Here is a 25,846-nt window from a genome sequence, read left to right on the forward strand (position 1 = left end):
CTTCCCTTCTTGGGAACTTGGGACTCTGAGCCTCAGCTGGTGAGGGAGGAGGGGAGTGAGCGACAGGCCAGCAGACCAATGGGCCCCAGAGTATGGGGTGGGGCGGGGCTTGTGCTGCCATGGAGAGGAGAGAAGCTGTTCTGTTGGGGAGGAGGGGACGGTGGGAAGAGGACCTGGAGATTGAGGGGAAGGGAGAGCAAACAAAGGGGTCAGGAGGGAAAATAATGCCCTGGCTTCCTGAGGCCCTGCAGAGGCTGGGCAGGGTGAGGGGGCCAGGGCCAGAGGGGACTGAGGCTGTCGGCAGGCAGGCCAGGGCAGGCTGGTCCTAAATGGCATTGTTTGAAAGGCTGGCTAATTGCACAGAGCAACCTGAGCCTCTGATCCCAGCCCCGGCCCCTCCCTCTGTCCTGTGTGCTGGCGTCTGAGCCTTTGGGATTGCCTGGGCAATGGAACCAAGTCCTGAGCCTCCGAGTTTGGTGAGGGGTTAGGCTGTGGGGGGGGCAGCCTGGACAAAACCCGGGCAGGAGTGTCACCCTGAGAAGGGGACATGGGGTCTCTCAGCCTGAGGACATAGGGGCAATGACAGGAAGCATGGGGTGTGCTGCCCACTGGTGCCCCCGCTTCCCTTCATCCCCACCCATAATGGCCTTCTCCCACAGGAAACAATGAAGGGAAACACCAGACATCTCAATGGAGAGGACGACGCCAGCGGGAGGGAAGACTCTGTCATCGTCAACGGGGCCTGCAGCGACCAGTCCTCCGACTCACCCCCGATCCTGGAGGCAATTCGTACCCCTGAGATCAGAGGTGGGGAGTAGGGGATGGGGTCCAGCTGCAGACCATAGCTGGGACATGAGCCTCTTGGCAGGTTCAAGGGAGGTTTGGGGGAGAGGTCCAAACCCCTTTCTCATCCCTGCTCACAGCCCCTCCCACCCTGTACTCCTCATCTCAGAAAGGACTCTGAGGTGAATGAGGCAAGACGGGGGTGGTCTTGGCATAGGCTGGGGTCTTTGGAAGTGGGATACCCACCTCTTCCCTCAGCTTGGACTGGGGTTGTGATGTGATAAAAAAACACTCCAAGGGGGAGGCTTCCATTTCTTCCCTGTCTTTAGCTATTTCCAAGCCAGATCACATGGGATTCTGCCCCAGCTGGTTTGGAAACCCCTGTATTGTCCTATCTGCTGAGAGCTGTGCCGTCCAATAGAACTTTATGCAAGGAAGAAATGGTTCTCTTTCTGCATTGTTCACCACAATAGCCACTCCACATTTGAGCACTTGAACTGTGGCTGATAAGGCAGACAGTGAATTGTTCGTTTAACATTGACTTGGGCAGCACTGTTCTCTGGAAGGAATGCCTCCTTCATTAGTGCCTTCACAGAGTTGTTTCGGGTCTTATGTAGGAATACATAGAGAAGACGAGGGCTGAGTTAACTCTCGAGGATGACTGATTTGGGGGAGATCCAAGGCCACAGCCCTGAGAGGAGGCCTCAGCACAGCTGCTGTCAGCAAGGCTGTCCCCCAGGCTGGTGCCTGCCCCTTCTTTAAAGCACCTGCTTCCTTCATAGGCCGCAGATCAAGCTCACGACTGTCCAAGAGGGAGGTCTCCAGTCTGTTAAGTTACACTCAGGTATGGTTTCTTTCTCCTTCTCAGGGTTCTGGGACATTTCTTTTAGCTTCCATGAAATGAGCAAACTGAGGCCCATAAAAATTGGCACCTGCAAATTAAAGTTGGAAGTTATTTTTTACTAGATGCTTAATGCATATTTTGGATGTTTTTTTTTTCAATCTGGGTGATCATTGATAATATTTCTAATACCATAGTCCCCCTTTATCCTTGGGTTTCACTTTCCACGGTTTCAGTTATCTGCAGTCAACTGAGGGCTAAAAATATTAAATGGGAAATTCCAGAAATGAACAATTCTTAAGTTAAAAATTACAGCTTCCAACCTGGGACGTGAATCATCCATTTGTCCATACTGTATATGTTCCCATTAGTCATTTGGTGGCCATCTTAGTTGTCAGATTGTTGCTGAGGTGCTTGTGTTCAAGTCACCCATATTTTACTTAATAATGGCCCCAAAGCAGAAGAGGAGTGAAGCTGCAATTTGGTTATGCCAAAGAGAAGCCATAAAGTGCTTCCTATAAGTGAAAAGTTGAAAGTTCTCTAGCTAATAAGAAAAATTGTATGCAGAGGTTGCTAAGATCTACAGTAAGAACGAATATTCTATCTGTGAAATTGTGAAGAAGGAAAAAGAAATTCATGCTAGTTTTGCTGTCGCACCTCAAACCGCAAAAGTTACGGCCACACGTGGTAGGTGGTTAGTGAAGATGGAAAACGCGTTAAGTTTGTGTATGGAGGACATGGACAGAAAACGTGTTCCGGTTGATGCAAAGTGTTGCGCCAGAAAGCATTGAGCCTATAGAAAGACTTCAGTGAGGGATCCCCTGACATGAGTGAATAGTTTGGCCTAAAGAATATAAACGTTACTGGAGAGGCTGAGTCTGCCTATGGCAGAGTTGAAGTTGATTAGGGAGAAAAAGGATAGCATCCAAAGCAAGTGTTGAATTACAGTGAAACTGGGCAGAAGATGCCTAGTACAAACTACATTCATAAAAGTGTGAAAGCGGCATCAGAGCATAAAACATAGAAGGACAGGTTAACTCTGGTGAGTACAGATGCTTTGAGAGAGAGACCCCATTCACGTAACCTTTATTACAGTATATTGTTATAACTGTCTATTTCACTGTGCCTTTATTTTATTTATTTATTTATTTTTTTGTGTGGCTGGCCGGTAGGAGGATCCGAACCTAAGACCTTGAGGTTACAAGGCTGTGCTCTAACCAACGGAGCTAACTGGCCAGTCCTTGTTCCTAGTTTATAAATTAAACTTTTATTAGTATGTACCTATACAAAAATACAGTATATGTAGGGTTCTGTACTAAAACTGCAATTTTAGCCATCCATGGAGGGGTCCTGGAACATGCCCTGTGGATAAGGGGGGACTACTGTATAGCAAACTGTACTTTTGTTCCTGGAATGAGTCCAACTTGGTCATGGTATGTTTTGAGTTCATCTATTTCTGGATAAAATGGATGCATGATTTTCTTTAAATATATCTGTAGTTTTGATATTAGGATTATGTAATAGCAGAGAATTTATTTTACAAGATAGAAAAAGTTATATTTTCCATTATGTTTTTCATTCCTTAATTTATGCATGCTTTCTGTTTTCTAATCTTAGTTTTGTCAGTTTTGCTACTTTTTGTCAAAGAGCCAGTGTCAGGCATTGGACAGTCATAGACAAAAGTCACAGACAATGAAAAGTCATCCTCAGCTTCCATTCTCTTAGCGGTGGGCAGCCCACTAAGTTGACCCAATTGAAGAGGAGCAAGAGCTGTGCTGGATCAGAGGCTGAGGATGCTACTGTATTTCTGGTAGCTCATAATCAGGAACGCTCATGAAGTCTCCTGTGTGTGCATTTCCTTTGTGCCTAGTGCTGGGCTAAGCATGCATTATTCTCACTGGCCTTGTGCTATGAGGGAGAAGTACTGTTATTCCAATTTTAAAAAGAGGGAAATGGACTCATTCAAGGCCACACATTGGTAAGTGAAAAGTCAAGTTTATAACACTCCAGCCAGACCTTCTGGCCACTGTGCACCATTACAGGTTTTGTGTTCAGCTTCTGTTGGGTTTTAGTGTGAGGCATGGGGCTATACCAGGTGGTCTGCATAATATGGTGCAAGGTTAGTGGCCTTGCTTTCTGGTCATTTTATCAAGAAGCATCTCCCTGGAGCAGCTGGCCTGTATCTTCTCCCATGTGCTGTGAATTGGGATAACTGACCAGGACTCTGCTAGTTTGGCATTGCTTTGACTTGCTGGTTCCATGGGTTTTTTTTTTTTTATGTTTTCACCCTATCTTGAATTCATGATCCCACGGTGAACCATTGTAAAATGTTATTGGAAAAAAATGAGGTAGGTAAATATTTTTAGATCTCTTGGGTCAATTTTATCACAGGTTTCAATACGATTGACTTTGAGAACTATCTTGCTCATGCAAGTTCTTAAGTATATCAAAGTTGACTGTGTTTCCATTGTAAAGGATCTGACAGGTGATGGAGAAGGCGAGGGGGAAGACGGGAATGGCTCAGACACTCCAGTGATGCCAAAACTCTTCCGTGAAACCAGGATTCGTTCTGAAAGCCCAGCTGTAAGTCCCCACAAGCCGAGCCAAGGTCCTTCCCACTCACTACTCACGGGCCTGCATAAAAACATGTCTTAGATCTCCCTGGGGGAGCTTTGAAGAGAGATGAACAACTGTGTTGAAATTGGACTGTCATTGTTGGGAAGGTTTTCCTTCACATGCCATTTCTTTCTTGTGGAGTTTTTAAGTTCTTTCTTGGGACATTCCTGGAAGTGCAATGCTCAAGGGTGATGGCTCAGCCGCCAGATACCTATGACAGCTCCAACACTTCTGTGGGTGGACTCAGTGGCTCAAAAACAGTTTGAGGTCTGCAAATGGGTACCCAGCCCATTAGAGGCCAGACTGACACTTGGTGACTATTCCAGGTGTGGGTTATAATCTCACCTTCTCAGCATATGGTGTGTATTATCCCCTTTTTACAGATGAGAGAAGATTCTAGTAACTTAACCAAGGTTAAGCATGAACTCTTATAGACAGAATTTGAATAGAGGTTTGCAACACCCATTCTGAGTAAGAACATAATGTCTAAGGGCTTCTCTTCTGTTTTGAGGATCCAGTACCTACCTGAAGAACCCAATATCTGGCCTTGGTTTATGGGGAATATGGATTTGATTTTTCAATCCCAATTTGCAGGTGTCAGTTTCAGCTGGCAAGTCCGCTGTGGCAGGCAGAGCAGGATCTGTTGTTGATTGTCAGGTGGCACTGCTGGCCACCCCACCACCCTTATCCCATGGACTGGGGAATTTCTGGGTGGGGGAGACATCAGTTCAGAGTCCCCATCTCTTTAATTACCTTGTTCACTTCCAGTTGACCTGAGGCTACCAGATGTCTTTGAGTACCTCAAGGCTGAACCCCACAGGCCCCATCCCAGACCTCCCCCCCGCCGCCTTGAGTCACCTAAGGGCCGCTGCTTATCTTGCTTCCAGGTCCGAACCCGAAATAACAACGGTGCCTCCAGCCGGGCAAGGCACAGGCCCTCCCCACGTCTGTCCCGAGGCCGGCTGGGCCGCAATCACGTGGACGAGTCCCCTGTGGAGTTCCCGGCTACCAGGGTTGGTTCCCCAGATGCCCAGACCCCCCTGCCTTTGGCCTCCACTTGGAGAGTCTACTTCTCACTGCACCACTGGCTGGGGCTGGTGTATAGTCTGGCTCATCTTCACACTTAACCTGCTTTCCAGGATCTCACTTTTCCTTTCTCTCTTGGGTGTTGTGTAAGCTTCTCTTAAGACAGCTGGCTTCTCCTCTGGCCTGATCTTGTTGGCAATACAAGAATTCTGGGTTCTTGCCCCACCTGGAAAATGAGCTGGAAAGCACAAACTCCCAGAACCATCTTGTCTCCCTAGTGTCTTCACCTGTCTTGAGGCAACCCCAGCAGGTACAGCAACACTCCCACTCCTTGCAAGGTTGTGTGCACAGTGGGTGCTCAAAGAAGCCAGTGAGTTTCCGTGGGCTTGGCTCTTAGAGTACCTAGTCATTGTTCCTTTGTCTCTTTCTTGTCTGTCTCTGGGTGGTTGCGTTGACTTTCTGCCACCACTCAAGGAAGGAATCAGTGGTCCTGGAAAAACATCCTCGGTGGTCTCTGTTCTCTCCTTAACTTATGTCTTCACTCTTCTGCTTGCCCGGGAAGCACTTGGGGATTCCACTGGTCTCTGGTCACCCACCTGCTTTGCAGTGGCCCAAACCTTGTGTCCTTCTGTCCACAGTCCCTGAGGCGGCGGGCATCAGCAGGCACGCCATGGCCATCCCCTGCCAGCCCTTACCTCACCATCGACCTCACAGATGATGTAGATGACACAGAAGTGACACCCCAGAGCAGCAGTACCCCCTATGCCCGCCTAGCCCAGGACAGCCAGCAGGACAGCTTGGAATCTCCCCTGGTGGATGTGGAGGGTAGAGATGGAGACAGTGCAGAGTATCAGGTACCACTAAGAAGGGCTTGCTGCTGAGGGTGGCCAAAGATGCTGAATATGGGGAAAGTAGTTAACTACTAATGTTGGTACTTAGAGTGATGTACTGCTATGATTTTTGTCAATTTTTATTGTAATATTTGAATTTATTCTAATTATTTTCCATGTGCAAAATGGTCCTTTACCCTATTTCCCTCTCAGACATAAGTCAAGCCCCACTTATTTCCCACCTGAATACTGATTTTTCTGAATATCACATATATGTACACAGAAATTAAGTACTCAGTGTGCACAATGCATAATATGATTCTATGCATCATATTAGACATGCAATTGTAGACTGGCTTTTTTCACTCATTGAGAACTAGAGTTGCCTCCCTTTCATGTCTATATAATACATCCAGTGCTTTGGATTATAGTTTAATTAACTCGTTGAGCTTGTTGGTTTCACTCAAGCATTGCTGCATGAAAGCATCTTGCACATGTATGTACACGTATGGTGTATTCCTTTTTCCTATGTACATTAGTTGAGAGTACATCATACTGTAGGTATACTTTAATAACTTGTTTTTTTCATGGGCATCGCTCATTTTATGGCAAGCTTTACATTGCCCTCAGGGTCAGTGGGGCAGGCAGGACCTGGCTTAGGGTGATGTATCTCATTACTGAGATCCCTTCATTTGGTTCTTCTTACAGGATGGGAAGGAGTTTGGAATAGGGGACCTTGTGTGGGGAAAGATAAAGGGCTTCTCCTGGTGGCCCGCCATGGTGGTGTCCTGGAAGACCACCTCCAAACGCCAAGCCATGTCCGGCATGCGATGGGTCCAGTGGTTTGGAGATGGCAAGTTCTCTGAGGTGAGTCCAGGACAAGGAAAGGTCTGGAGTGGCTGCAGAGACTCCTGTGGCTTTCTTTTAAGACTGCTTTCTCCTGGGCCAGCCTTTGGCTCACTCGGGAGAGTGTGGTGCTGATAACATGAAGGCCATGGGTTTGGATCCCATATAGGGATGGCCGGTTAGCTCGCTGGGTGAGCGTGGTGCTGACAACACCGAGTCAAGGGTTAAGATCCCCTTACAGGTCATCTTTAAAAAAAAAAAAAAAGAAGACTGCTTTCTCCTGATGAATGAGGCTAAGCCCTGACACTGTCTGAAAGGAGGGACAGAAGCTTCCCTTGTTAAACAGCTTAAATAGATACTTAGGCTCCGGGATCAGAGCTCAGTCTACTCTCATGGAGTATAAAGAGCTGGAAAACTCTCTGGATCCACAGCCACTTTAAGTTTTTGGATTTATTTTCTCTGGAGCAGAATCATCAGTATGGACTTTGAGGGGCCAGGAGTGCCATCTGGGCAGGTAGCCAGAAGTGTTCAGTGGAGAAGCCTGGAAGAAGAGACAGGAACAGTGGGGTCACTAACGGGGAAGGAGAAGGGAAGGGCCCGGTTGTGGGCCTAGAAATGGGATTTGGATCACCTAGTATCAGTTATGAAAAAGTGCCTTAAAGAGTTGGTTATTTCAGATCCTCTGGGTTTGAAATTAGCTATTTAAAAACAAACGTTGGGAAGAGCTCTATGGGATAAGTAAAGCTGTTTTGATTCTCGTACCCTGTTGAAAGCATATTCTGAGATCTCCCAAGGTTTCGATTGGATTAGTGCAGACAGACATTTCCTTTTAGATATACCAATCCTCAAACCCCCTCCCCACCCTAGCCCCCACCATCCCAAGAGGTTAGGTGAGGAACCTAAGGTCACAAGGCAAGCTGGATGCTCAGCAAGCCTGGCAGGATGGAGGCACATGTGGGAATGAAGGACCTGAATCCTGGATTCAACCTCAAGCTGAGATTCTGGTTTTATCATGAATTGGGCTCCCTTGGGGCCATTTATTGTAAACATAAAAGTTTTCAAAGGGCAGGAATTTGGGACGTGGCGTCTCCTCCTTGGTAAGAGACTGCATGCAAATATCATCTTTGACCAGCAGAGGGAGCAGAAGGATAAGTGGCCTGGGCCTCTGCTGGTCCTGAAGCACCTCTGATTCTAGGGATGTGGGAAATGACTTCTATGAAATGAAGGAAGATGGATTGTTTGTAATTGCTCTGTTCCAGGGAGACATAAAAGATGCTCTGCAGGACAGGGTCTAGTGCTAATAAGATGCAGTATGGAGCTGTTAGCATGTGGGATGAAATTACAATGTGAGGCCTGACTCTGGGCCTGGCCAAGGGCCAAAACTTGGGCTGGATCTGTTCAACACATGTCTGCTATTCTCGCTGTATTAGAGAAGTTTGGTGCTGGGAGTAGCACCTGCATTTTACCAGTTCTCACCCCTTCTTAGAGTCTTGGGGGCAAAATGGAGGTTAGCATGAGTATGAGCATTCTACATGGAAATGGAACACTCCAGTTGTCTTTCAGTTCTGATTAGCAGCTCTGAATACCCACTTTCATCTTTTCCCATTGGAAGCCTGAACTGTTCATGTGTGGCCTGGGGATTTGGCATGGGGAGACTTGGAGAATATGGGTCAAATCACAATAACTAAAATAATCATAAAAACTAACTAAAATGCTTACTCTGTGCCTAGCACTGTTCACTAAACCCACAGTTTAAATGAAAGCTGAGGAGTAGACTATTAGCATCATGCTCAGGAAGGAGGGGAAATCGTGTAAAACCCTCATGTTGGAGTACCCATGGTGAGTTTCAGTACTGAGCCTCAGGAGTCATTTGCTCTGGGTGTATCTAATGGTATCATGGCCCACATTTGGAGTATCATACCTACCATGCTCTGGCAGTAGGGTATCAGGACTCTGTACCATTTATGTTTTTGAGTGACATTTGCAAACTTTATCCCCAGGAATTGGGCTCTTAGTAAATTGTGTGAATGCCTTCCCTCCTGATGGAGGACCCTGTGAGACACAGGTGTAGGTAGATGTTGATGAAGTCTTTCTCTTCCAGGTCTCTGCAGACAAACTGATGGCACTGGGGCTGTTCAGCCAGCACTTTAACCTGGCCACCTTCAATAAGCTTGTCTCTTACAGAAAGGCCATGTACCACGCCCTTGAGGTATCATGGGGATGGGGAACATGGACTTGGTCCTCAGAGCAGGGAGGAAGCAGGAGACTACAGAAGGCTAGCTAAGTCCATAGCATTGCCAAGGATGGCTTGAGGGAGACAGGTGACCAGGGTGGAGGTTGAACGCCAATGTACTGCTGGCTTTATGGGCTTGACTGGGAAGCATTTTGGGTCTCCCCATTACCTCCCAGCTTCCACCTGATGGCTATTGGTAACTGCCAGTGGTGAGCAATGTTCTTATTAGTGAATATGCTTTTCCAGAGAACCCAAAGCCTCCTTCCTTTGAGTGCTGGGGTTCAAGGTCAAGACTGGGAAGCTGCCCAGGCCAGATGCCTCCTCCTCTTACCTGTGGCCCATGTTATCCCTGGCAAACCATTAGACTTTCCCTCCTTCCTCCTTGACTTGGAACTGTCATTGTCTAGCATTTCTGAGCCAGTCTCTGATAGTTGTCATGTGCTTAGACATTCTCATGTTTCATCTTATAGGATGCTTGTTGTATTCTCATCTTCATTAGGGAGGTGTAGAAGAAATCTGATGCCTTCTTAGACAAGGTGCTGAGGCTCTTCCTGTATTGTAAAAGTGGCATGGCTAATTCTGATTCCTTTGTGCTTTGAGAGGGAGCTGACTACTCAGATTTCCTTTATGGAAGAAATCATATTTGGTCCCCATATGGAAAGACATAACTGCAGACCTGCTCCTCTCTGTCCCCCCCACCCCCACAGCCTTCTGCCTATGTCTCTGCATAGGCCCTTCTTCCCCCGTCATATACCACAGCCCAGGACAGCTGTCTGGTTATGAAGCAGCCCACTGTGAAGGGGAATATAGGCCCCAGCTGGGGGGAATCCCTGGGTATGGCCTGGCAAGCACCCCCGTCCCCACCCCCATTCACACAGACTTTATACCTTTATATCTTGGCAGAAAGCCAGGGTGAGAGCTGGCAAGAACTTCCCTAGCAGCCCTGGAGACTCATTGGAGGACCAGCTGAAGCCCATGCTGGAGTGGGCCCACGGGGGCTTCAAGCCCACTGGTATTGAGGGTCTCAAACCCAACAACAGGCAACCAGGTGGGAATAGTCCCTAAGGCAGCACACTCTGCCATTGTTGGTGGGAGCACCTCTTGGGAGATGCAGGCCACCCTGCCGCCCCTTACCCCACCCAGCTTTCTAGCAGCTGGACTCATCCCCGAAGCTTACCTCTGTGAAAACAGCCCCAGGGCATGTGAAGGCCCTGCCAGCCTTATTTGGCTTTCCTGGCCATGTTGGTGTGGGACCCTAGGGACATAAAATTTAAATTGACTCTGTCCTGGAAACTTGAGTAAATGGGAGGTCATAGAAAACTGGAAAAGAAAAAATCCCATAAGCCACCTATAACATTTGGACCAATACCAAATTTCCTCCATTTTCCAGAATTCCTAATTGCCCAAAATCTCAGACATGTCTTAAGATAATGTACTTTTGATGTAATGTTTTCTGTCTTTTGTTTCCCCCCAAAAAGTGGTTAATAAGTCGAAGGTGCGTCGTTCAGGCAATAGGAAGTTAGAATCAAGGAAAAACGGTATTCCCCTCCCATCTTTTAACTATGGGCTATTTTTGTCTGCACTCTCTTTTAATTACTTTTGATTACTTGATACAGTGGTCACTGAAAAAGAATCAAATTTCTTTAAGTCAACCTGAGCTCCCATCCTACCCTCCACCTCACTCCCCACCCTCACAAGTGCCCCCCAGTTAACATTGTTGGGTGCATGCCCTTCCAGCTTTTTCTGTACACTAGTTGGTTTTCCCCTTTGTTTCTCTATTAATAGCATAAGCACTGTCAATGCCATTTTGTCGTTAATGGATCCTTATGATTTTTAATGCCTGTGTAATTTTCTTTCCTAGGGGCAGAGTCAGATTTAACTATGTTAAGGTTCACTGGATAGACTGAATAGAAGTATAAATGGGAACCACATAATGTAGTTAAAAATTTTTAGTAGCTTCATTTAAGGGTTAAAAACAACAGGTGAATTAAAACAAATCGTTTTATTTAAAGAGTATTACCAAAATATTAGCATTTCAAAATTTAATCTATATATAATTATATAATTTAATCATTATATATTATTATAAAGTTGATATTTTACATTTCCTTTTAGACAGTCTTGTGGCTCATGTCAATTCATTGGAAATAACTGATCTGTATTAACTAAGTACAGATTATTAAGTAAATACAGATCTATTATCAACAAAATCACAAAATTTATATCTGGGAAAGTAGATCCACATGTCTAAACTAGTCCAAAGAACCAGTTAATTGAATCACTTGTCAGTATTTGAATTGATTTTAAGATTAATTCAATGTAAAATTCAGGTCCTTAGTCAGTAGGTTCATTTCAAGTGCTCAGCAGTCACATGTGGCTATCTGCAGTATGTTGGACGTCATCAACATAGAGGTTCCAGGGTTTTAGCTGTGGACTGAGACTTGATGTTCTGTGAGCTGGGTCTAGAAAGATGTGTTCTTTTACAAATAGCAGTTTAAAACCCCATCAACACATGTTAGTCATGTTAGGATTCTGGGCACGAGGGGTTTTGAGTTCATTCCTTCTCTGATTTGCCCATCTTGGTGCTGTACAAACCCTCTGTGGACTCCTGTCCTACCCCAGATGCAGTTGGCAGCCAAGCGTAGCATGGTCTTTGAGTCCATGTTCTCGCTGGACCCTCCTCCTCCCAAGCCACCCCTGCCACCTCCTTACCTTTCACAGAGAGCAAGACCAGAAGACGCACAGCTGACACCTCTGACTACTGCCCCCCACCCAAGCGCCTCAGGACAAGTTACTATAATGGCAAAGATCGCGGGGAGGATGAGCAGAGCCGAGGTGATTGTGGGAGGGTGAGCAGGCTGGGGGGGCCCTTTACTTGTGATCAGGAGCGGGCAGGTTGTGAGAGTTCTCTTTAGAGGGTGTGGTGGTTAGCAACATACCTTCTCTCTCTTTTCTCAATAGAACAAATGGCTTCAGATGTTACCAACAACAAGAGCAATCTGGAAGGTAATGTTCTTGCCCAGGCCTCTCTTCTTGCCCTAGGGAGTACATGAGACATGCCTCCCCCTGGCTTGGCTGCCCTGCCTGTGTTTACCCAGAGCTCTGTACCGTGATCTCAGATGGAGGCCTTTTTTGTTCCCTGCATCTTGTTACATTTTACAGAATGGGTTGCCTGATTTTCATTGAGATACCTGAGCAGGAATGTGCTGAGGGCAGAGTGGGAGCTGGGGCACTTTGGCCAAGAGAGCCCAAAATCTGAAACTGATGTTGATAGCATCTTGAGCTAGCTTTTAGGTAAATTACACTAATCCAGTGTAGTGCTCATAAGCTGACTGGTCTGCTGTCCAGCTGGTAATTGTCACTGAATTAAATATTCTGGCTAGAACATATCTAATATGATTCATAAAATGTGAGGACCAACTGTCCCTTGCTTCCTCATCCTCAATATGTTTATTGAGTGGTTTATATTGAGTGCTTTTCTTTCTTTACTGAGCGGTTACTCAATACTTGGTAGGACAGCACAACAGCCCCTGGCCCTGGAAAAACTTGGGTTTGGAGCAGTCCCTGACATTATTGGAAACTGACCCATAAGCTTCCCTATCTATGCCCCAACACTTATCTACCTGTCCTATCTGGCTAAAGATGGTCTTAGACATTATGAATGTCCAGTCTACTGGCCCAGTGTTGCAAATCAGTCCTGAGTTTGACAGGGAGGGCAGGATAGCCTGCTGTTTAGACCTGAGCTCACATTGTAGCCATGTGCTGTGCTTGCAGGGCGTGGTCACAGGCAAGTGCTGTCATGAGACAACTGGAGTCACCAAAATTCCTCCATGTCCCAGCCTTTAAAGGGCCAGAGAAATTTTCGTAGCAGGCTCTCAGAGCCTTTCTCTCTGCTGGAGACCCTTGTGCAGCATTTGCCTTGGGTTTTCCCACCAGGCCAGCCCTTTGTTTGCCCTTTGAGATACTGTTTTTGTTGGTGTTGACTTTTCCCCATCTCTGAAATGGGGATGGCACTTTTGAAACATTGTTGAAAGGCATAAGGCGTGAAGAGTCCTTCACATTGCCAGGGTGGCATAAATGTTCAAGAACTGTTATACCCAAGGCTTCCGCAGCTGATGTTAGGGCCTTGGTTGCTTCAAGCTACACCCCTGTCTTTCTTACAGATAACTGTTTGTCCTGTGGTAGGAAAAACCCTGTTTCCTTCCACCCTCTCTTTGAGGGTGGGCTCTGCCAGACGTGCCGGGTAAGTCCTGGACTTTCCTGTCCCTTCCTTCACAAACTTCCCCGTGCTTCCCCAGAAAGTAGCACCTTTGTGTAGGCATTAGTGAAGCTCTCTCAGGGCTTCTCACCCCCACCCTCCCTCTGAGGGGAGGGTGCTGCAGCAGAGGACTTTATCAGCAATGGCACATAGACCACAGCCAGTTATCCCTGTAAAGGACACCAAGCCACCAGCAACTTGCTCTGTGGCTGTGTCCTGGGGCCTCAGCCAGCCAGCAAGCAGGGCCTGCTGTGCCTGGTCTCCAGTTTCACGGATATTTCTCTCTGGGTGCCAGGATCGGTTCCTCGAGCTGTTCTACATGTACGATGATGATGGTTATCAGTCTTACTGCACTGTGTGCTGTGAGGGCCGCGAGCTGCTTCTCTGCAGTAACACAAGCTGCTGCCGGTGAGACATGGGTGGGCCCCAAGGCTTCCATGCTGTGCCCTGTGATTACTACAGCCTGTGGGTACTCAGTTGACCAGGAGATCTACCAATGGCCTGACATGCAGAGTATCCATGGGAATTGACTAGGGTATTGGGAAATGTTTCTGTGCAAAGAGCTTGTGGGATGAAGGGGCTGGAGTCGAGGTTAGTGTAGCCCACATCACGCAGGGCCTTGCATTCCCGGCTGTGGAACAGTTGGACCCCCCTAGACCATCTCCCTGGGAGGTGGGGGATGGGTGGGAAGAGCTGATATCCCTTCTCCCATTTCCCTGGGCATAGGTGCTTCTGTGTGGAGTGCCTGGAGGTGCTGGTGGGCGTGGGCACAGCGGCAGACGCCAAGCTCCAGGAGCCCTGGAGCTGCTACATGTGCCTGCCACAGCGCTGTCATGGCATCCTACGGCGCAGAAAGGACTGGACCGTGCGCCTGCAGGCTTTCTTCACCAGTGATATGGGACATGAATTCGTAAGCCACAGGCTTCCTTGTCCATCCCCACTAGGGCCACAGGGGTCTGGAACACTCACAGTAAGAGTTAATGGAAGTGAAGTTAAATTGTATGCATCTGTGCACAGTTTTTATGCTTATTTAGGGGTTGCCCCTGCTAAGTATGTAGATGTTCATGGGTCAGATGAAGAAGTGCTTGTTGAAGTCAACCTCCTGAGTTTGTAGAGCTGAAGTGGGAAGGGGAGGCTGTGACTTACTAATTTTAGTAGGAGGGAATTTTCCAGTTCTTAGAGGAAGGCCCAAGGTCATTTTGGACTAGGGTAATACATTTATATTTCATCTGCGTCTAAGGCTGGCCAGTTACATGTTCTCTCACTAATCCCCATAAAAGCTAGCATGGCAGGGTTTCAATCTCTTTGAGGGTCAGCCCTCCTCTGTTCCTTCATCTCCTGGCAGGAAGCCCCCAAGTTGTTCCCTGCAATTCCTGCAGCCCGAAGGCGGCCCATTCGAGTCCTGTCCCTCTTTGATGGAATTGCGACAGGTGAGTTGGCAAGTTTACTGGCCACCACATTGTTGGGGAATAGCTGAGGAGTCAGAAGGCCTGGCCCTGACATCTTAAAATCAATGCCAGGAAAGGTGCCTGGGTTTGTACCTGTGCTGAGAAAACCACTGACTTCTTATTTCTCTCCATGACCCCTCTCCATTGGTTGTCACATTTTATTTAAGTGCAGGCATCTTGAAAAATTTTCATTCTAGATGCATAAATATTAGTCAGCAACGGCTGCTATTCCCAGTCTTGGTTCTCTTTTGTTCCCCAAGCTTTCCCCATGTGTGGAGTAAGCTCAGCTAGTGTGCATGGCGCCCCAATGAGCTTTGCCGGATTTAACTCGTTTAATCCTCTGCCTGCACAGTCATGTGGTTTTGAGGAATATCCTCATTTTACCAGAGCAGGAAGCAGTGGAAATGAGCTGCTGTGCACATGGCATCATTTGTACTTATGTGTCTCCCTGGCCCCCCATAGGGTACTTGGTCCTTAAAGAATTGGGCATAAAGGTGGAAAAGTATGTTGCCTCTGAAGTGTGTGAAGAGTCCATCGCTGTTGGCACCGTCAAGCATGAGGGAAATATCAAATATGTGAATGACGTCAGGAACATCACAAAGAAAAATGTGAGGGCGGTCAATACCCTTGTGTGGTTCATGTCCTTCTCCTTGTACTCTGCACTCCCACACACTGAACCCCACACTCTGTCATGTCATCATGTCCCCAACCCTGGGGTCCAGCATTGTGATAGACCCTGTGGTCACTTGAAGTTGTAGTGGGAAGACCTTCAGCTTAGAAATAATTCAGAATGATATAGATCTTAGGGAATCCTGAGCATATTAGGTTTTCTTGGGTCAGAAGTAGAGTTGGTGACCAATCAAGATTCTAGAAATGGGTTTTCTTGGCAGATTCCCTGGAATGCACCCCCATCCCTCCCCTGAGCCTGAGTTTTTCTCTCCCAGATTGAAGAATGGGGCCCGTTTGATTTGGTGATCGGTGGAAGCCCATGCAATGACCTCTCAAATGTGAATCCTGCCAGGAAAGGCCTGTACGGTGAGCATCCTCCTTTCTGATATCCACCAGTGACCCCAGGTCACCTGAGTGCTGGTCCAGGTGGAGCTGTCTGAGAAGGAGTTTTTGGCTTCTGGCCCACTTGATTGGGCACCTCAGGGGCCTATTGGGGCTGTGTACTAATAAATAGTGCCCTGCTGCTGCCTGTGTCCTTGCTGAATCATATCAGAGGACTTCAGGTCAATAGGGAATAGTAGGGAATTAGCCTTACTGTCAGGGGATCACTAGGAGCCTGTTGGTCTCAGGGAATATTTTGAATGACCCTGCTGTTTTCTTTTGTGGGTGCAGAGGGCACAGGCCGGCTCTTCTTTGAGTTTTACCACCTGCTGAATTACTCACGCCCAAAGGAGGGTGATGACCGACCCTTCTTTTGGATGTTTGAGAATGTTGTAGCCATGAAGGTTGATGACAAGAAGGACATCTCACGGTTCCTGGAGGTGAGGGGACCTAGAGGCATGACAACGTGGGTGGGAAGACTCCAATGACGAAGTGGGTTTTGGTGGGCATGGCCAATGTTGGACATGGCTTCTGGGTTCTTGGTGGAGGATGTGGCTAGATCCAAGAGTGAGGGACTCAGTGGGTTCTCAGCATGCATGGAAAATATGATGATCTCGGGCCGAGCCCGTGGCGCACTTGGGAGAGTGTGGCTCTGGGAGCGCGGTGACGCTCCCCCCGCGGGTTCAGATCCTATATAGGAATGGCCGGTGCACTCACTGGCTGAGTGCCAGTCACAAAAAAAAAAGACAAAAAAAAAAAAAAAAAAAAAGAAAATATAATGATCTCTAACCTCACCCTGACCCTTTATGACAAAACTACCAGGAAGCTTGGCTCAGCCCTTACTCTACATAGTTCTTTTTTTTCATCCTTGTTCCGAGAACTGCATTAGGGGTCACAGGGAATTTAATTATCTACTGCTTACTATGCTTTATAAGCACTGTGGAAAATACTTTTTTTACAGTGAAATATTTTTTGTACACCGAGCTCATTTAATTTTCCCAAAATCGTTAGAGCTCAGGTTCTGTCCGAAAGGTGATGGAGTGGTTGTTCCCTCTTGGCTTTGTGAACCTGGCAGTCGGGTGGTACCAGCCACGTATTGCTCACACTGCGTTACACTTATCTGGTGTCTTCATTGCCAGCCCTGTCACCTGCACAGGTCACCCCACTCTGGTTGACACCTGAATTTTGATGTGGACTCCTAGCAGCTCCCCTTCTTTCTCCCTGCAGTGTAATCCAGTGATGATTGATGCTATCAAAGTTTCTGCTGCTCACAGGGCCCGATACTTCTGGGGCAACCTACCTGGGATGAACAGGTAACCAGGGGCTCTTGAGGGGGACAGGTAACAGCCAAGTAAAATATAGCTAATGATGTCAGCTCTGATGTTTGAGCATTCTAGAAAGAGCTGGCTCTGCTTAGAAATAGCCCCACTCTGGGTTTCAGACCAACCTGTCATGTTGATTCCTGTGCAGCAAAAACCTAGGAATCTTAGGCCAGGATTCCTTAGTCCTACTCTGACTGACTGGTTCAAGCTGCAGATGGCCCATATGCTATATATAGCCAGGTGAAGTATCTTTTCCCCAGTCAGTGATATCGGGGGGATCTTGAAAATTCAACTTGTTGATGCTTCTATACCCCACCTCTTCCCCTAGCTGCTCTAGGGATATCCATCAGGATATGGGATACTTGGGAGGTGCCTTTCCTCCAACCCCTGGACCAGGCCTATAGTGATTGACCAGGTGGTACAGCTTAGATGACAAATGGTAGGTCTAAGGCTGTCCCTTGGATTTTTGTCATGTACCAAAGGTAGTTCTCTTTATACATGTCGAAGCCACAGAGTGAATGGCTCTGCTAAGGATTAATCACCTTCTCTATACATGGTTTTAAGAACAACTTTCTAATCAAGATGCAAAATGCGACACCCCAGACTTGCAAATGAGTTAAGCTTAAAAACATTCTTTAGAAGAAGTGTTTAGCGTTTAGCAAAGTGTGGACAGAGGTGAGGGTCCTGGAGTAGCTTGGAGGATTTCTGTTGGATAGCTTGCATTTTTACTTGGGTAATCAGCCAGTCAAATGGTACCATGTTCATATTTGGAACTAAATGGGTTTATTCACTCAACATTTGATCTCTCACTCCACCAGGCACTATTGTGATGCTGTCATTTCATTGATGAACACATCAGTGTCAGTCTTGCTCTCAGGAAATTGACATGTTAATGGTGGAGGGAACAGAAGACAGTAAATGCTTTCAGGTTCATGGCTGTGGGGACATTGGAAGGATGGATGGGGAGGGATGGTTTCTCATTCCAGCAGGGCCCTAGATGAAGGAATGGAACCATGCAGTTTTTAGAGTATGCCCTAGAACAGGGGTATGTGTGATGGGAGAGAAAGACAAAGAACTCCAGGTTTAGGGCCAAATAATGTGGGGCCTTAAATGTGGTACCACATTGTTTGATTTGGGAGATTATAGGAGGTGTTAGAAAAATGAGATGAATTGTGTCTTAGGTTAACCGTAGTTTTTGGATGGAGACTATAGCAAGACTAGGGCAGAAATGGGAAGACAAGTGAGGTGGTTGGGTTGCTCTAAGGAGGAGAGAGGAATGTTTACTGTGATGTGCCCCAGGAGGTTCCATCCATAGAGAACACAATGTGAGTGGTGGCTTCTGTGGCTTGCAGCATGACAATCCTGTGGACTTAGTAAGCGGTCAGATTCAGAATGTTTTTGCATGTGGGTATCAGTTGAAACAGTGAGGTATGACTGAGCTGCTGCGGCTGAGCTCTGCAGGTTTATAGGATGGCTGTGTCAAGCATCAGTCAGGGCGGAAACCCACCCAAATCATCTCGTTTGTTTAGATCTACAGCCTAGAATCAGCCCAAAGCAGGGCTGTACCACAGCCTTTCCTCCTGGTTCCTCAACTGCCTTGGGTCCATGGAGGTAGTGGGATAGGGCATTGGGATAGGGTTGATTTTGAAACTTGGAAGTTGAGGTCAAATTGACAAGAGTCTACGGAAATGTTAGCGTGATTTCCCCCTGCCCCTCTCGTGGGCAGTTTCCATTCTCATGCTGGTTACTTTGGTGCTCATCAACTCCACATTCACACCTCTTGCACTGGCCTCTGCTATGGAACAGCTCAGCTGCTTTCAGTTCTATCCCTTGCCCTTTTAGTCATCTGTTTGCCTCTCTCCACATGTGCAAAATAGGTGTCAAGGGTGAAAGTAATTAGTCATTTTGTGAACCCCCCCCCCGTCCTTCTTAATAAATAGCCACTTTCATTCCTTAAAGCCCCATGAGGCTGCATCCCCTGCAGTGAACCACCAAATCATGGGTGTGATGTGCTAGTTGTAGCAAGTAGAACCACAAAGATCAAATGCAAGCTCCTCACTTGACACGGAGCCCAGTGAGGTAGCATGAGTTGCTCAAGATCACTCAGCCAGTGAGCAGTAGGTCTGGAGACCAGAGAGGGTAACTTCCTCAGTGGGAGTCTGGCTTTGACTAATAGGAAAATTGAGGAAGGGGGACATTAGTTCCCCCTCTCGGGCTGGTCCATCCCTGGCTTTGGCACACAGACTTGTGCTCATGCCAGGGTCATTTTCATCATGTATTTGTATCAAGTTCAATGCCAGGGCACATTTTTGCAGCATAGGCCCTCACTCCCAGGTGCCTGGGCTAGGTGCCTAGCCAAGGATTCCCTAAAGATGGTAGAAAAGTAATGGGTTTTGGCTGTTCCCAGGCCTGTGATAGCATCAAAGAATGATAAACTCGAGCTACAGGACTGCTTGGAATACAGTAGGACAGCAAAGGTAAGACGTACTCACAAATGGTCTGACCATGGCCCTCTAGAAAACGCACTGGTGTCCTCCATGTGGGAACTTGGTAGATGACCTTGGAGTCCACTTGGTTCCTACTCTTTGCTTCACGTGTCTCCCTGGTGCTGGGCCCTTTCCCCACATTTATTGTTCTGTCCCTCTTCAAGTACAGAGAGTAGAAGACATTCTTGATAAGCAATCACCATGAAAAAAGGCAACTAGACTTGCCAATTATTAGTGCTTGGTACATGGATACATAGTGCTAGATACCCTCCCAGTAAGAAAGGAGTGATTGTGTGTTTTTTTTTTTTTTTTTTTAATTATCTGTTGTCAAGTTGTAGATAGCTGTATTAAGACCTCCATAAACCTAGTTCTCAAAGTTTGCATAAAGTCATGCTCCATTTGTCCATTCTCTGTATCTGGGTGGTTTTTATTTTTAAATGTATTCGCACTTGATCAGTAACTGGCTGGTGTCTTCTTGGCCCCCATGTAATCTTACTCGTGGTCACTTTATCTCATTCTCTGAGACCGGTCCTTCCTGTGCATTAACTTCTTGGCATTCATGGGAAGCACACATGTTCTTGTCCTTCCAACTCTCCTTTTCTCACTCCCTCTTCGAGCCCACCTCTCTCCCGCACCTGCCCTCTGCTTTTGAGCCTTGACATTACTGAGAACCTTTCATTCTGTGCTTACTCCATGATGTCGTTTTGTTCTCCAGTTAAAGAAAGTACAGACAATAACCACCAAGTCGAACTCGATCAAACAGGGGAAAAATCAACTTTTCCCTGTTGTCATGAATGGCAAAGAAGATGTTTTGTGGTGCACTGAGCTCGAAAGGTGAGCAAGGCTGCACTTGGAGACGGAAATGGTGCAGAGACAGAAGGGGAGGAACCTGGTTAAGGCCAGCAGCACCAGTGGGCAGGTGCTTGCCTTGATTCTTCATGGTTTCACTGCCCTTCGACATTCCTGGGCCTGGGAATAATAACTTTTCCAAGTCCTCAATTCCTGTCCTAAATAGCTCAGGGGGTGGTGATGGTAGGAATCGGAGACATGAGGTCATTAGACAGCACCATCTGTGTGGCTGCACTGCCCTGATGTCTGCCTATCCCAACATGCTGCAACACTGCGAGTTATGAGGAATCTGCTAAAGAGAACCCCACAGACATGCCATTGCTCTTTCTACAAAGTTGCACATTCTATAGCTAATTCCTACTTAGCCAAGTCTGTCCTCTCCCCCTTCCCTTTATTTGGCTAATTTTGTCTATTTCGACGCAAAGAACCATGTCTTGTCTGGATGTTTTTTCTCTTACTCCTATTTTCTGTTGTTTTTTTTATTTGTTCTTAGTGTTTATTATAATTTGCTAGTAATGTGGTTGTGTAAGGCTGTGAATTTTCCTCTTTACATTTTTTTGGCTGTATTCCATAAGCTTTGATACAGAGTATTCTACATCTGGTTTTTTATTTCTTCTTTGACCTAACAAGTTTTCCTAGTATAAAAAAAGTAACTTCTGATTAGTCAAAGAAAAACTGGTAGGTAATCTTGCCAATCTATTCATGCTATGGGTTATTCTGTATTTTGAGACCCAAGCATAAAATGTTGGGCTCATGATACTAAAGATGGTGCAGTTGGCTCTCAGATAGGCAAAGAAATAGGCCTGAGGCGCTGTTCCTTTGGCATGTTTAACACCCATTCGGCCATAGGTGTGATTTAAACCTGGGTAATACTGAGATTCAGCATATCTAGCCTCTTACCAGGCCTGGTAGAATCACATAGAGCCTGGCCCTTAATCCGGCAACTGAGTTTGAAAAGGGAATGAAAACTCAGGCTGCTTAGGTGTAGTCACTGTAAATTGGTTTCTCACTATAAAGTGAATGCATGGATCATTTATTCATTAAAAAATGCCTACTAAGCACCAACCATGTGCCAGGATCATAGTACTGGTGCCAGGGAGGTATAAAACAGGTGCCTTCATGGAGGACCCATGACCTCGATGACAATCATTTGTGAGCCAGTATTCTGAAGACCTGGACCTCCTGGGGGTTCAGGAGAGGCTCATTTGAAGGCCCAGTATGCCTGACTGAAGACATGAGGCTAAGGGGCAGAAAGATCATTACCTTTCCGGCCTAGGTGAGAATTTTCCAGAGACTCTAAGCATGCTGGAGGGCACGTCTGACTCCCTATCTTCTTTACCCTGGTGCCCCTCCTTCCCAGGATCTTCGGCTTTCCTGTACACTACACGGATGTGTCCAACATGGGCCGGGGCGCCCGCCAGAAGCTTCTCGGGAGGTCCTGGAGCGTGCCTGTCATCCGACACCTCTTCGCCCCTCTGAAGGACTACTTTGCATGTGAATAGTCCCCTCCAGGCACTGGGGGCACCTGAGGTGTGTGGGGCAGAGCCAGGACCCAGGAGGGGGAAGCATCCCCAGGCTCTGCCCCTCCTCAGCCCAGCTGTGTGGGGGTCTCACTGACTGCATACCTCAGTTCTCCCCCACTGCTTGGTGGGAGCAGAGCCACCCAGCCCTCCTCTCTTTGCAGGGAGAGCCCGAGGTGCCACCTCTTTGTGCACAATTCAGACCTGGCCGCCCAGAATGGCCAGACATGGTGCTCATTTTTCTTCTAAAACGTTTAAAAACTTGAAGTAGGTAGTAATATGGCTTTTTTTCCCTCCTGGGTTTACCACTCAGAGAAACAGTGGCTAAGATACCAAAATCCCAGTACTGACAGCTCTCCACTACTCAGGTTTAATGCTGAAAAATCACCCAAGACAGTTATTGCAAGACTAAGTTTTTTAATGTCTGCTGCTCTGTATTTACAGGAGTGTGCAGTTGTAGACATGTAGCTAAGGGACATTTTAATGGCCCAGGATGTTATTCCTACGGCTATCAGGAGAGGAAATGATGTATATGTCTTTCTTGGATTTTTACCTGGCACATTCCCCTTGCCTCAATACAAGGGCTGGAGTCTTCCCATTAGAGTATTTTCCACAACGATGATGATTTCAGCAGGGATGACATCATCATCACATTCAGGGCTATTTTTCCCCTACAAACCGAAGGGCAGGGGCCACCGTTAGCAAAATCCCTCCCCATGACTGCAATAGAGCCCTCTGGGGAGCTCAGGAAGGGGTGGTCTGAATTATGTAATGTAAGCTGCCATATGTTATATAGACAATTAACAGCCTCTCAGTGTCTCCTTTCCTCTTCCCCATGTGAGGGGCTTGAAGGAGGGAGCTTGGGTAAGACCCCCCCCACCCCCAACCCCTCTCCTAGAGATGTACACCCCTCCCCCAACAGGCACAGGTCCCCAGATGATATCCTAATTCCTCATCCTTTTTCTAAACTCAGAAGCAGTGACAGCCAGGGGCAAAAGCACATTCCTCACCCTTTTCCCCCCTCTCTAAGAGATGGGGGGAAACTGCAATAAAAGCTCGATCCTCCCTCGAGATTTTTAAATCCCTTTTTATTCCACAGTAAGTCGTTTTTAGGGGAATGGGAGGTCAGACAAGCCGCATTTCAGAAATGCTGTCGTAATGGTTTTTAACACCTTTTACTCTGATTACTGGTGCTATTTTGTAGAGTAAGGAACAACATTGACAAGTTTTGTGAGAATTTTTATACACTTTTTTTTAAATCTCAGACTTCTATTTTTGTTTAACATTTTCATTAAAATTTTTTTGTAACTGGAGTCACATAACAAGTATGGGGAAAAACTGTGCCTTGTTTCAACAGTTTTTGGTCATTATTAGGCTGAAAGATGGACGGATGCCTAGAGTTTACCTTATTACATTTAATTAAAATCAGTATTTCTCTATAACAGTCTGGTGTCCCTTTTCTTCTGCAGGTCTGGTGGGTGGGGCATGGTAGGGCCTGGCTAAAGTATAACGGTGGGTGGTTGAAGTAGGTCATTCATTCATTCCTTCAAGTGTAGTGTGGTAAAACCATGGTGACCCCAAGCAGACATGGAGCTTATGGTCCAGTGCAGTGATCCTCACAGTCCAGTGCATCAGCATCCCCAGGAGGGCTTATTAAAGTTGTGATTGCTGGGTCTGAGGCAGAAAGTCTAGGGTGAGCTCTAGGAATTTGATGCTTCTGGTCCAGGGACTACACTGGGCTAGTGAGTGGATATCTAAATCTTGGTTTCCAGATGTGGCTGGGGTGTTTAATTTCATTTAAAGGCTTGATGACTTTCCCCATTTCTAGACTTACAGATCTTCGGGAGCTGATTAAGGTGGTAACCTCCACTCATGACTGGAGCAAAGAATCCCAGGGCTGATTCTCACAGTTCTTCATGATTACGTGGGATTCCAGAGCTTATTCCACAGCTCCCAAGTTGTCATGTTGGTTGGGAGTAGCTCTGTGATTCCAACAGAGCCCCCTTGGATGGAATGTGGTTCTCAGTGAGCTGACTCTCCAGACTTGACCATTCCTACCAATTCTTGAGCACTTGTATTACCTGTTGCTTTTCTAAGCCTAGTATTGCAACTCTATTTAATAGTTTTATCTTAGTTTACCTGGGGACACCAGGCAGGTGTCGCAAACCCAGAGCCCATCATGCTATATTTCTAGCCTCTGTCAGGGAAAAGGAGCTGATGAAAACATCTCTAGAGGTTCATATTGGTTAGCTAGGGCATGTAGCAAAGGAATAAGCTGTGTAATTGGGATGCACGTGCACATCTCGGTGTCTTGATGTGAGAGATGGGTAGTGCCGGAAGGTCAAGTTCCTACATGGTCTGGCCCAGATTTAGCTTTGGAGGGAAGAAATTTCAGGCATGGATGAGAAACCAAGTATGTTATTAGGGAGGTGCCACTGGGGTACAACAGCCCAGGTGCCAGTTACCATGGTGAGACAGCCGGCAATTAGTGAGCTGGGCCCATACTCTTCCCTCTGAGATGTTGAGACCCTAGGGGCCTTGGCCGCCCATTAGGCCACCTGTATACAGTGCTGTGCTAAATGCCAGGACAGGATGAAGCAAAATAAACAGCCCCATCCTCAAAACCCAAATAGAGGAGATGGACTGGCCCTCCAGGTGAGGGGCCCTTGGGTGTCCTGGCCTGGTTGTGGGGCATTGTCTGGGTGGGGGGATGTTTGGCGGAAGGGGCTGTGGGGCTAATTCTGTGTTTTCTTATGATGGGGCCAGGCTTAGATGTGAGTGATCCCAGGCTCTGTGGCAAGGGGAGAATGCGGAAGAGGTTGGAGTGTGCATCTCATGCAGGCCTTTTTTTTTTTTTTTTTTTAAGAAAAAGATAACGGGTAAGGGGATCTTAACCCTTGGCTTGGTGTTGTCAGCACCACACTCAACCAGTGAGCAACTGGCCATCTCTATATAGGATCCAAACCTGTGGCCTTGGTTTTATCAGCACCCGCACTCTCCCGTGTGAGCCATGGGCTGGCCCTCATGCAGGCCTTTTCCGAAAGCAGTCTTGCAGTTGGATTAGGTCTGTGTCCGGGGTCAGACATGCTGTCGTGTCACTTTGGGCAGGTGACTTAGCCTCTTTCATCTCTCACATAAAAGGTGGGGATAATAAGTCGTACCTACTTCCTAGGGTTGCTGTGGGTGTTCAAGGGCCTGATCTGGGTGAAGAGCTTTGCCTGGTACCTGGCAGGCAACAAGTCCTTCACATGTATTAGGTGGTGTTATCGTAAAAGCAAGAGTTGTTAGTGTGGTGATAACGACAGTGATGACTGGGTGTTGGTAATGATAGTAATATTCAATGCTTATTAATGTATTAATAATCTTAAAATAAGTCTTAAAAAAGGAACCAGGAGATCTACTTGAAGTAGAATGTGCACCTAATTAACCCTGGTACGGGATTTGATCCCTATACTAACCAGCGCCCCCTCCCGCCCACCAAAATACACCTGATTTATCTTAGCATCCCTTCTATGGTGTCTACCATAGTGAATGATGCATAACAGGTCCTCAAATGTATGTTGGTATGTTGAATGAATTTTTTAAAAAAGGGTGTTATTTCCTCAGATGTTGCATAGCAGCTAGACAGAATGTAACAACAGCAGCATCTGATGTTAAAGTTCTGCCCCTCATTGCCCGCCGCATAATGTTGGGGTCCTATTGCTCCTTTTTAGGAAGAGTGGATGGGGGTGGCTTTGA

The 25,846-nt window shown here is 46.9% G+C and overlaps 1 protein-coding gene across 12 annotated transcripts; it reads left to right on the top strand.

The window, feature by feature from the left end:
• Positions 1 to 446: 446 nt before the first annotated feature.
• On the top strand, positions 447 to 22,090 carry DNMT3B (DNA methyltransferase 3 beta). Of its 12 annotated transcripts, none has more exons than XM_063091025.1 (22): positions 447 to 476; positions 660 to 807; positions 1,566 to 1,627; positions 4,100 to 4,207; positions 5,128 to 5,253; positions 5,905 to 6,120; positions 6,805 to 6,963; positions 9,044 to 9,151; positions 10,079 to 10,223; positions 11,897 to 12,010; positions 12,137 to 12,181; positions 13,339 to 13,418; positions 13,729 to 13,841; positions 14,160 to 14,343; positions 14,779 to 14,863; positions 15,344 to 15,489; positions 15,826 to 15,916; positions 16,223 to 16,371; positions 17,159 to 17,244; positions 19,661 to 19,730; positions 20,455 to 20,573; positions 21,949 to 22,090. In XM_063091025.1, exons 1-22 carry the CDS (start codon positions 447 to 449, stop codon positions 22,088 to 22,090), a joined length of 2,526 nt encoding a protein of 841 aa, XP_062947095.1. The 12 variants fall into 12 exon arrangements, with proteins under 12 accessions (XP_062947095.1, XP_062947138.1, XP_062947170.1 ...); XM_063091015.1 differs by lacking the exon at positions 447 to 476 and adding an exon at positions 10,654 to 10,713 and having other exon boundaries at positions 666 to 807; XM_063091035.1 differs by lacking the exons at positions 447 to 476; positions 5,128 to 5,253 and adding an exon at positions 10,654 to 10,713 and having other exon boundaries at positions 666 to 807.
• The last annotated feature ends 3,756 nt before the right edge of the window (positions 22,091 to 25,846 follow it).

The sequence above is a fragment of the Cynocephalus volans genome, chromosome 1 (genome assembly GCF_027409185.1).
Source record: "Cynocephalus volans isolate mCynVol1 chromosome 1, mCynVol1.pri, whole genome shotgun sequence".
Lineage (NCBI taxonomy): Eukaryota > Metazoa > Chordata > Mammalia > Dermoptera > Cynocephalidae > Cynocephalus > Cynocephalus volans.

What these genes read in the sequence shown, in the direction of transcription:
- DNMT3B (XM_063091015.1), top strand. Translation starts at nt 666, where the DNA reads ATGAAGGGAAACACCAGACATCTCAATGGAGAGGACGACGCCAGCGGG. An exon ending in ACATCTCACGGTTCCTGGAG is followed by an intron (nt 16,372 to 17,158) that starts GTGAGGGGACCT and finishes TTCTCCCTGCAG; the next exon opens with TGTAATCCAGTGATGATTGA. An exon ending in AACCTACCTGGGATGAACAG is followed by an intron (nt 17,245 to 19,660) that starts GTAACCAGGGGC and finishes GGCTGTTCCCAG; the next exon opens with GCCTGTGATAGCATCAAAGA.